This window comes from Cyprinodon tularosa, unplaced genomic scaffold (genome assembly GCF_016077235.1).
Source record: "Cyprinodon tularosa strain WSP-4 unplaced genomic scaffold, ASM1607723v1 ctg114, whole genome shotgun sequence".
NCBI lineage: Eukaryota > Metazoa > Chordata > Actinopteri > Cyprinodontiformes > Cyprinodontidae > Cyprinodon > Cyprinodon tularosa.
In genome coordinates, this window is record NW_024037937.1 from 483078 (window position 1) to 495000 (window position 11923).

At 37.5% G+C, this 11923-nt stretch overlaps 1 protein-coding gene across 1 annotated transcript in view; it reads right to left on the reverse strand.

The window, feature by feature from the left end:
* Positions 1-11923, reverse strand: part of tprg1 (tumor protein p63 regulated 1) — a 49036-nt gene continuing 37113 nt past the window's right edge. The window contains exons 5-6 of the mRNA XM_038304058.1: positions 8340-8493; positions 1-1068 (exon numbers count right to left, since the gene is read on the reverse strand). Of these exons, the coding sequence (XP_038159986.1) occupies positions 874-1068; positions 8340-8493 (349 nt within the window). The 3' untranslated portion in view covers positions 1-873. The remainder of the gene's footprint in view (positions 1069-8339; positions 8494-11923) is intronic.

Consider the following 11923-nt stretch of genomic DNA (forward strand, 5'->3'; position numbering starts at 1 on the left):
TGTTGTAAAACAATTTAATCACATATATTTCCAGTCATAGCAGTTCACATTCAGTTTTAATAGAACCTTATAGTATTCAGAAGTACAAATTGATTAAAATTAAGATTATTTAGTCATACAAATTGATTAACATTAAAAATACTTACAAAATCAAGAAAATATTTTCAGCTTTGGCCAAGTTTACCGACCAACGGATGATAATCAGCCAGACAAAATTTGTATTCAGTAAAATCTTCATAAACACCTCTTAAAATTATTTATTAGTCATTTAGAGAAATTTTTAGCAGCTTTCCTTCTCATGCAGACATAGATAAATGTATGCTTTCACGTTAAGGTACAGTAGCCGTTAACCAGTTTTAAATATTTGACATAAAAAAATAAAAATTCACATATGCTGCCAAGTCTTAGAAGAAACCAAAAGTAGGAAACAGTTTATTATGACGCCAGTGGGAACAACTCACCGGGCCCAAAACATTCAGAAAAAAAAAAGCTGCAGAGACACAAATCAGGGGGAAAATTCCTCAACTGTATGCACTGTAAAAATACACAGAGTGATAAAAACTAAGCTGACAAATGAGCCCCTATGCTCCAGTGAATCTCTAAGGGGCGGAATGGAATGGGGAATCAGCTCCTAACATAAATACAGAGGGAGGAAGAAAAGAGTCTCGTTGCGAGGGGGTTGAATTACCATATGACGGGGGTGGAATCTGGATATTTCTCATTACCACACACCAGCGGTAAGAACTACATATTAAAAAATAAGTAAAAAGAAACAATCCCCTTTAGTGAGATTTCTACTGACCTGTTGAAAACATCTAAAGCAGGTTCATGGTTTTAAAAACTGGATTAAACATCACAAATAAACTCAAATGCTTAAAAGCCAAGGTTTCCTCGGGCCATGCAATAACCCAGTTTGTTCTGGTTTCCAAGAAAGGCCATGGCGCCCACGTACGCCTCGATGTAGATCGGCTGCTGAAGGACCAGGACTCCGTTGGCTTTCCCAGGAACTGGGTTTTTGGCGTGCGCTCTCTCCGCCGCAGCCTTGAGCTTCTCAGAAAACACCTGGATCTGTGGACAGAAACATCCAACGTATTCACACACCCTATGATTTGGTTTCATTTTCAACATTGTTTTTTATGTATTAAGTAATGCAGACAGTTATACGTAGTGAAACCTAAGGAAAAAAAAAAGGTTTTCCAAATATATTATTAAAAAGTGATACTTGTCCAAGATAAGTAGGAAAATGTTTAAACATGGCCGATCCAGAAAGGAGCTCACATATCCCACATCCTGAATGTATTTTAATTTTAGAAAACACAGAAAAAAATGGCTTCTGCTTAAACAACTAGTGATAAGGCAGCTAGAGTTTAATTGGACCATTTAGGCCAGACCTTCTTGATTTTTGTTTCATGTACATTTCGGCCATATGTGTCATCAAGAAGAGGAGGAAAAAAAAAAAAAAAACTGCACCTGAGTCAAGTTAAAAGTCCATCTTTGTCGGCTTAGTATATCAGAGGCCACTTCTGAATAAGGCTAATCAGTGAGGACCAGGCTTGGACTGGTAATCTGTGATATCTGGCATTTGCCCGGTGGGCCGGTCCTTATTTCAGCGTGCGAGGGCCCGCCCTCCTTAAATCATACCGGCACCAACACTTACTCTCCTCCCGAAGCACCTACCTGTTACAATATACAGTATAACTCAAGGAGCTCAAGAAGTGATACAATGTTAACAACCTAAACGATGCATGCAGTATATATATACAGTATATAGCCCTTCCTTGTCATGCACAACCTTGTGACGGATGGCATATGGTGTAATTTCCTCAAACTGTAAAATCCTTGCAACAAAAGAAATTATAATAAAACTAAAATGCTTTCTTGAAACCAAACTATGATGTTCCTCTTATATTTTGTGACTTTATTTTCTAATATTTTTCAAAAATATGTTGCGGTGCATGATGGGGTTTTGCATCCATTTACATTATTCCATTTCATTGCCCACATGCAACCTAGACAGTGAATGCGTACCCACCACTGAGCTTTCATGTATTCATTCTTGAAGAACTGCCTGTCTGCCTCTTTATTGTATTGTTCTATGTTTATGTTTTTTAACACTCAGGCTTACGTTGTAGTATGTGAGTGGGTGTCTGGCTGGCTTCGTGCAGGTGTGGACGTTACGCAGCAGCAGTCATTGTCGTGTCCATGTTAATAACCAAAGCCAGTAAAGCCGCGTTATAGAAGTCTTGGTGATGGTTGTCGTGTGATGCTTGAAGATAGATCGGTTAATCCGCAATGTGTATTCGTATTGTGTTTCACAAGGCAAATTTATTTGTATAGCACAATTCAGTACAAAGAAAATTTAAAGTGCTTTACATGATTAAAATACAGGAAAATAAAACAGAATCAAAGCAAGTAGGAAAAAATTAAAAAAAATAAAATAAAAATGCAGAAACAAAAAAGAATTAAAAACAGTTGGACTAAAGACAATAAAAAAGTTGAACTAATGATGTTTTAGTTGAACTGTTTAACTAGAACAGTCGAAGGCAATCCTAAACAAATGTGTTTTTAGTCTTGATTTAAAGGAACTCAGGCTTTCCGCACTTTTACAGTTTTCTGGAAGTATGTTCCAGATAAGTGAAGCATAGGAACTAAATGCTGCTTCTCCATGTTTAGTTCTGGTTCTAGGTATGCAGAGCAGGCTGGAGCCAGAAGACCTGAGTGGTCTGGAGGGTTGATACACTGATAGAAAGTCTGTGATGTATTTAGGTGCTAAGCCATTCAGAGATTTATAAACTAGCAGAAGTATTTTAAAGTCTATTCTCTGAGATACAGGGAGCCAGTGTAAGTACTTTAGAACTGGGGTGATGTGCTCTACTTTCTTAGTCTTAGTGAGGACACGGGCAGCAGCGTTCTGGATCAGCTGCAGCTGTCTGATCCACTTTTTAGGCAGACCTGTGAAAACACTGTTGCAGTAATCAATTCGACTAAAAATAAACACATGGAGATTTTCCAGATCACGCTGAGACATTAGTCCTTTAATCCTGGAAATGTCTGAATAGTGCTGGCAGAAATAAATAAGGAGTGGGAGTAAGAAGGAAGATTCTTCCTATCATCAATTTAGCACATGAAACTCTCAGCTGTTATGAGCTCTACAGGTTCCCATAATCCTTTGTGTGACAGGATGTACAGGCACAGTCCACCTCACTGAGTTGAACAAAAATATATTACTTCCTTACACTGTAACTTATGCTAATGTCCTTACCTTCATGTTGGGTTTAATAATAGGGAGCTTCAGCCGTTCTCTATGTTTGTGCAACTTTTGGTTTTTGTAGTTCTTTTGCGTCTGTTGTGTGATGACGTCTGTAAGGCGGACAGTCGTCCTTTCCTACCCTGGATAGAGTTCTAACTGTTGACCTTGCGAAAGGTGAAGGGTGGGAGCTACAATGTGAGGTATTCAAAATCAGCCGTAGATTATGATTACAACTCAGAGGTGGGTAATAACTAGTTACATTTACTTGAGTAACGTTAAAAAATGTACTTTTAGGAGTATTTTTACAGCATTGTACTTTTTGTTGAGTAAAAATATAATAAAATATTACTACTTTTACTTGAGTAAAACGTCTTATCTTTGTACTCAAAGCTTATTGGTTCATCTGCTATGTCTGCTGTGTCATTTGGAGATTAAGCCAAAATACGGTAAACAGTTTACTGTTGACTTAACCTATTGGTGCATTTAGAGAAAGAAATTAGCCTAGCAGTTTGTTTTTTTGATGGACTGTTGGATGAAGCCGGAGTACCTGGAGAGAACCCACGCATGCTCAGGGAGAACATGGAAGACCCCAGGCCGGGAATCGAACCCAGAACCTTCTTGCTGCAAGGCAGCATTGCTACCCACTTCACCCACTGAGCAGCATTTTGTAAGTATTATAAGTCATAAAATATTGATCATGATCATGGGTAGTAAACAGATCATTTACTCAGTACTGCAGTAGCCTTTTTATCAAATATTTATTTTTACTTCCTTAATGGATACATTTTACTTTTTCTTGAGTAAATATATGATGAATTATTACTACACTACCCACCTCTGTTGAAATCTAATTTGGATCGGTACTCAGTATGGACTAAGATGACTGTACTTGTATTCATACTGATGTTGTTTTTCTTTCTCAATTCTTCCAAGTAGTAAAACACAGATGGCAACAGATAGAAATCAGTCATGCACTGGTTTCATCACCATGTCTCTTCAGGACTTATCAGCAGTACAATAGATTCAATTGGCTCTTTTTAGGAGTTTACCAATGCTTCTTCAAAGGGGTACAGACTCCCAAGATTTCAGATGACTGACTTTCCTTATTTGGAACAAGTTTAAGGCATAAGAAATGTATTTATGTGAAATTTAAGAACCACAACATGTTTAAGAGATAAAATAAGCCTTAAGGACTTGTGGAGTTTATCCTTATGTCCATTATTACGCAATGATTGGAGGGACACTCGTATGTCGACATTCATCCATTGTATCTCCTGGCAACCACAGCTGTAATTTCTGATTCAAGGTAATTAAATCCTTTCCTCAGAGCAGTTGTAGCATATTTACCTTGGTGCTGCACAGGAGCAGAGTTACACCCAGTAACTACGGTGACCTCCTAGAAAACATGCCTGTAAGCTACAAAGTGAGGAGATTAAGTTACACTTTCAAATCAAAACTTTTCTAGTTTTTTGTCTGGATATATATATATTTTTTAAACATGTTCCCATCTACTGCAAAACACCCGTAACTATAGCATTTAACAATGGAAACAGATGTTTTTAAAACCCTCAGTTTACACTAAGGAGTTAGATCTTTGTTGGTGCTGGAGGGTTTGTCATGTATGGGAGGGAGGTTCCCTTAATTAAGATAATAAAAAAAAGGAAAAAAGAAAAAAGCAGTGTTGATACTTAGATGTTGATCAGCACACATTTTAATCGCTCATTACTCATTCCTTAGCAGCACACATTAATGTTCAGGTTCAGACATGTGGAACTAAAGAACCTTCAGCCTAAAAAGAGGGCAAGATAGACCACTGCAAAAGGATACAGGCCAGCTTCATTCATTTACTGTATTAATTCTAGAGCGAGCCTCACTTTACCAAACAGTTGATGCAATGTTTTCAAAAGCATTTAGGTGCAGAAGATGATATCCTGAGAAAACAAACTTTTGTTCCAAATCCTGGATCCGTTTCTTGATTGCAACATCAATGTTGACACCTTCCTAAAAGAGCTCCAGTAATGGGGGCAATGTGCTGCAATCTCCTTTCAAATTCTACGCCTTGAGGTGGAAAGACTCAGTCTTATCAGATGTAAAGTGAACAGGATTACGAAACTCTACGTTCATTCTGGATTGTTTCAAAACGACTGAACTTCTTTTTAAAACAAACAACTAAATCTTCCAAAGAGTGATTGGAAAAAGACTTTTAAACTCTGCCATGCAGGAAAAAAAAGTCCAAACAAACCACTTAGGAAGATATTTGGCACAATGCTTTTTAAAGTAGGTGGTATTGTCACACATCCTGGGTGATTCACTCACAATGTTTGAATAGATGGTTCAAACCAAATGGTGAAATGTTCCCTTAATGCGTGACTGCATACCAGCCTTTGGCTTCTGTGGTGTGGGAAGATATGATGAGCGAGGGAAGTCCCACCCCTGCACTGAGACAAATATGAGCCCCATATGAGCCAGACTGCCACAGATGTTTGGACATTACAAAAAGATTTAGTCACATAGAAGCCAGAACACACCGGCCGCAATTTAGAACCCGATCGGGTCCTATGAAGTCGTTATGATTACATCTCATTGAAAATGAATGGGGCTGGTCAGACAGCATGCAACTGTCAGCAACTGTGCTGCACAGCTCCCGCTGAGGTAGACCACCGGTCTATTTGGGTCGCACCTTTGCAGCAGTTTAATGGGTCAGACAGGAAGCGAGACACGGCAGCGAAGTCAAACCTTGGTGTGCATGGAGCAAGCTGGGCAGACTGGGACATTCAAAACAAAACATTTTAATGACCAGGATTTCCAAGGCAGGAGCTCTGGATGACAAACGTGTAAAATAGAGATCTTTAAGCTACAGAAAAAACAAATGTGAGACAGCTAGGATGTTATTAAGGGAGAATGAAGGACGCTCTTTTTCCCATGCTTTAAGGACATTTGATGTTCTGCAAAATTCCCCCTTATTCTGGTGTTTTATGGGAACCTATCCCATTCTTTATAGCATCTCAGCAGCTTGGAAAAGAAGGGCTGCAGGCAGTTTAAAGTACAGCGAATGCAGCGATACAAAAGTGGATCCCCCATGGGTAGAAAAGTTTAAAGCATCCTCTTTTAAATGTAATTTTGCAGCTGCATCTAAAACCGAAAATTTAGAGAAGGATGTAACCTTATATTTACATATTTCTTTTCCATTATCCATATATACCTAGCCAATAAAATCAGTCAAACAAAAGCATTCTGGCTCCACTAGTCCTTTGTTCATAAATATGGGGAACTTTTTTTGTAAATAAATAGTGCATTCCTGCTTCCTTGGGATATTACAACCTTTCAAAAAATAATACATCCACAGAATGTGGAATAAAATATTTAATTTTATTTTTAAAAAAAGAGATAAATAATTGTTGTAGACATTCTGATGGGTCCAAAACATATATTTACTTCAGGTAACTATCCATACGTTGACACAAAACGATTCTGCAACAATAAGAACAATAGGCTGAAGTTACGGCTGGACAAAAAACAAAAAAATCCTGATAGAAACCTGATCTCAATAAAAAAAAAAATTCTGATAAATAGTTCAACAATTTCACTGAAATCCAGTTCAGAATGAACCACATTCTGCAGGATTCCAGCAGAAATAAAGCATCCGTCTCTGCAGAGGCCTTTAAACTTGACTGAGCCATCCTTTAGATTTAAAAATTATTAGTGTTACAATTAAATTTGGTAAATTTTTTTCCTGATTCATATATCAAATAGATAAAAAAAAAATTAATTATTATAGATGTGAACTGATAGAAAAGGCGAATATAATGATACCAGGCCTGGTTAAAGCCATGTAAGATGAAGTGTTGCCAGATCCTAGTAGTTCCATGATAAAGCGGAAAAATCATATATGAGCTGCAATTCTGAGATTCACAGGAAAAAACAAAAAAGAAACAAGTAAAATGAGAAAAACGTCAGAGCTTATGAGTGTTTTTGCCGACTTTAGAAAGCAAAGGAGCTCATGAGCTGCAGATGCTGACACTTTTTCTGAACAGTTAAATGATTCCTAATGCTTGCCAGCCAAAGGTTAGTATTAGCTGACCAGGCAACCGGCTGGTAAACAGTACCAGAACCAAAGCAGGCATCAATAACTGGCTGGGAGGAGTTAAACTTTTAGCTATCACCTTTTAACAGGAACTGTCAGGATCAGACAGTGAGAAAGGTGAGGTTAGACTGAATGACAAGGAAGAACTTCAAGAGAGGTTGTTTATTTTAAATACAAGTTTGGTGGATAAACTATGATGTGGAACATACTTCATGAACTCTTTTAAATACATGAATGTTAGGAATAACTCTGACAGCCTCCACCAGGAAGCTGGAAGTTATCATCCAGACTTAAGGCCAAATAAAGACAAGAATTGTTCATGAGGGACAGAATCAACCAGTAAATACACTGCAAGGTTGTTCCTTCTGACATTCAAGGGAAATCATCATGGAAAAATGAACCAAATTAAATTGTAGCACTAATAATTTTTAATTTTTAAAAGACTTATTAAAAAAAAAAAATTTAAGTCAAGAGTGTGTTTCTCAAATCAGATTGATCAACATTAAAATATACTAACTGATTAACTTTAAAGATGGACTGAGGCTGATGGTTATCTGTCTGAAACATGTGCGTATGACTGAAGGAGGGGACCAAAAAGCTGCTCAGATTAGGACATCTACTCTACAGTTTAAGATCTCTAAAACCCAGAATTTTTTTTTTCTTTTCGTTCAGGCGCTGACCTGGATTTCTGCTGTAAAAGAAAAAAAAAAGAAAGTTCTTGATCCAGGTGTGTCAGTTCTGTTGAAAATGATAATTTCCAGTGAAATCCACTTTGATGCTAATTTTCCATTTAAGACATTTCTCTGTTCTGACTCATCCAACCACACCATTAAACATACAGAGACCTCAGTACTACACCTACTTCTGGATTAGAGAAAGGAAGCTGCAACAGCTATAAATAAAATAAAGGTCAAAAAAACAAAAAACGAAAAAAAAAAAAACAATATGCTAAACAAGAATATGTGGGTCTGTAAAAAAAATAAATAAAAAATTCAGCCCACTTACGTCGCAGAGAGCAGCGAAGGTGTCGTTAATGTTCCTCACAGGATGGTAGGTGAAAGTGCTGAAGGGAAAGTCATTGGCGAAGGGGTTCCACCTGGAGGTAAAGGAGGGTTCCCTCAGCCGGTCCCAGAAGACACGCACCCCCTCCCCATCTCTCCTAAAATAAATAAACATAGGCAATGTAAAAAAATAAAGATGAGAAATATGTGTGTTTTTTTTTACCGTTAGTGACACATGGATGACGTGACAGCCTCTCTGCTCCTTTTCACAGCTGGCTTACAGAACTGAATGCATGTTTTTTATTTTTTTTTTTTCCCTTAGAAGTCATGTGCAAACTGTCAATCTTGCTCTACTGTAGCTTGAGAGACACACAGATGCTCCAAAACAATTATTTTTCTTTTTCCCTTTCCTTGTTTTGTTCCTGTGCAGCTCAGTGATGCAGTGGGTAGCACTGCTGCCTTGCAGCAAGAAGGTTGTGGGTTCGATTCCCTGCCTGTGGTCTTCCTGCATCGAGTTTGCATGTTCTCCCTGAACATGTGTGGGTTCTCTCCGGGTACTCCAGCTTCCTTCTACAGTCCAAAAACTTGGAGGGGATATACTAAAATAAACATGTTACCTAAAGTGTATGTAATATTTGAGAAGATGTATAATGTCACCCTAAATGTTTATTTTGCATTATGGCTGAATGTAGAGTAAGTTATTATTTGTAATTGAAATTACAGAGAATTCCTCCAGATGCTGTTTTCATTGCCCTTAAAGCCCTGGCATACTCCGCCTAAGAGAAACTGCACTACACCTTCAGTCCAGCAGGTGGCAGTAATAACATCCCACAACAGGTTTTCTCTTTACTTCCAGCTATGAGTCAGTTCCTAAGCATAACAAGTTTAAATGGTTATTTGACATTTAAATGTTTTTATAAACCTGCATCTGGTCAGTGTTGCTTTATTGCTGCATGATACATTTAAAATAAGTATGAAAACAGTTTAATAGTTATTTTTGCTTTTACTCTAATAATAACCAGATATATCTAATATCTAAAGCATAAAATAAAAAATAAAAAAACTTCATTATTATAAACATGTATTTATACCAAGTAGCAGCTGCAGGAAGCGGAGTTGACGATAAAGACATCCTACTCGTGATCTCTGCTCCTGCAGCTCTATCAGCATAAAATCATTAAATATATACATATATATTTTTATAAGACCATTGTCCATTTATAGACTGCATCCCCATTTACGCATTTTACACTGTAGTTCAAAAAAAGATTTTGCATCCCTCTCTAACAAATCTGTTTGACAGCTGAACAAACAGAAGTTAACTGCGGCGAAGAATACCAGCAAACAATAAACAATCTGCTTTAAACCAGAAAACTACTACCATCAAATTGTAATTAAACTGTAAACTGTTTATTTTAGTGTGTAACAGAATTCAACATTACTACCATTATTTATCTTTAATTACCTCTATTGGTAATTATTCAGTTGCAGGTATACCCTATGGGAACAACTGCAGCTGATTCTAATATACCCCACCCCTCACTTTGGGAACAACTGTCTTAAAGACTGTGTAAAGTATAAAGTTTGTCACACCACAGACATATGTTTTATTAATCACCCATGCTATTCTGTTTCACTGCAACATTTTTAAAGGACAAAAAATGCTAAATATTATTTTAACATTCTGCTTTTAAATTAGGGGGATCAGTGGAAGGTTTGCATATATGTGACTCATGTTTAACGGGGAAAAGGGAGGAGAGTTGCTCTGCTCTCTGACTGCAGACATGGGCTGCAGCTGCTGCATCCAAGTCCCTGTGTTTTGGAGGAGGGAGGGGCTCACTCTCTGTTTGCTGAGGACTGTAAACACATGAATTGGTCATGAGGGACAGAATCAACCAGTAAACAATGCAAGGTTGTTCCTTTTGACATTCAAACTCTTCCTGACCAACCTTCCTCCATCGTTCCCCTTTGTCTCTCCATAATTAGCACCAAACTGTGTACGTTTATGCTCAACTAGTATGCAGTTCATGCAGGATCCATTTTTAATTTTTAAAAGGGTTATTAAAAAAGAATGAACTTTAAAATGATGAACTTTAAAGATGGACGGAAGCTGATGGTTATCTGTCTGAAACATGACTGAAGGAGGGGACCAAAAAGCTGCTCAGATTAGGAGGTCTACTGTACAGTTTAAGATCTCTAAAACCCAGAAAACAAATGTTTCCCATCTTTTTTCCTATAGGCGCTGGCTGTTGAAAATGATCATTTCTAGTGAAATCCACTTTGATGCTAATCTTCCAATTAAGACATTTCTCTGTTCTGACTCATCCAACCACACCATTAAACATACAGAGACCTCAGTGCAACACCTACTTCTGGATTAGAGAAAGGAAGCTGCAACAGCTAAAATTTAAATAATGTTCTTCTAACACAATACATTCATCAGAAAAAAAAAATCCACTAAACACGAATACTGTATGTGGGTCTGTAAAAAAATTAAAATAAATAATTCAGCCCACTACAACAATTATTGATCTTTAATTACCTCTATTGGTAATTATTCAATTACATCCCACCCCTCACTTTGGGAACAACTGTCTTAAAGACTGTGTAAAGTATAAATAAATGTGTTCTCTCAGTTTGTCACACCACATAAATATCTTTTATTAATTACCCATCCAAATAAAAAAATAAAAAAATAAAAAAAACACAATCAAGCTGTAAAGTTAGATCTCTGCCCTGGTAGAGCCACTGAAACCACGCTTACATGCTATTCTGTTTCTTTGCAAACAGTTTTAAAGGACAAAAAATGCTAAATATTATTTTAGCATTCTGGTTTTTAATTCAGGGGGATCAGTGGAAGCTTTGCATATATGTGACTCATGTTTAATGGGGAAACGGAGGAGAGTTGCTCTGCTCTCTGACTGCAGACATGGGCTGCAGCTGCTGCATCAGAGTCCCTGTGTTTTGGAGGAGGAAGGGGCTCACTCTCTGTTTGCTGAGGACTGTAAACACATAAATTGTCCATGAGGGACAGAATCAACCAGTAAACAATGCAAGGTTGTACCTTCTGACACTCAAACTGTACCTGACCAACCTTCCTCACTCACTGTTTTCTGAGGGCTGTAAACTCAGTGATCAGTGCATGTGTTGTTTTCCAAACTCCCAAACGACACAGGAAAAATTTACAAAATTTATAAAAAATAAATAAATAAAAAGCCACTATAGAGGCTTAATATGTTGACAAAGTGGCTGAATTGGCAACAATGCAGAAGCGGCAGTGCTGTTTATTTTTATACTACTGGGCCAGCAGGGGGCGAGCATATGCTGAATGACAACAGGTGGCCCTACTTTTAGAGACCCCAAAAATCCTGAAACGCAGGAACATTTAAACACAAATTTAATTCTAGTTATTGCAAAGGTAAAAGAATGTTTTTAGGGGAAAACTAGGGGGTTTCCTTGATAGAGTCTTTAAGGGATGTTTTTTAGCCACTATAGACGCTCCATTTTTCCTATCGGTGTGTTTCCCCATTTCCTACTTTTTAAGAGAACCTAAAGACTTTTAATGATATTTATTCTTCTCCAATTTTT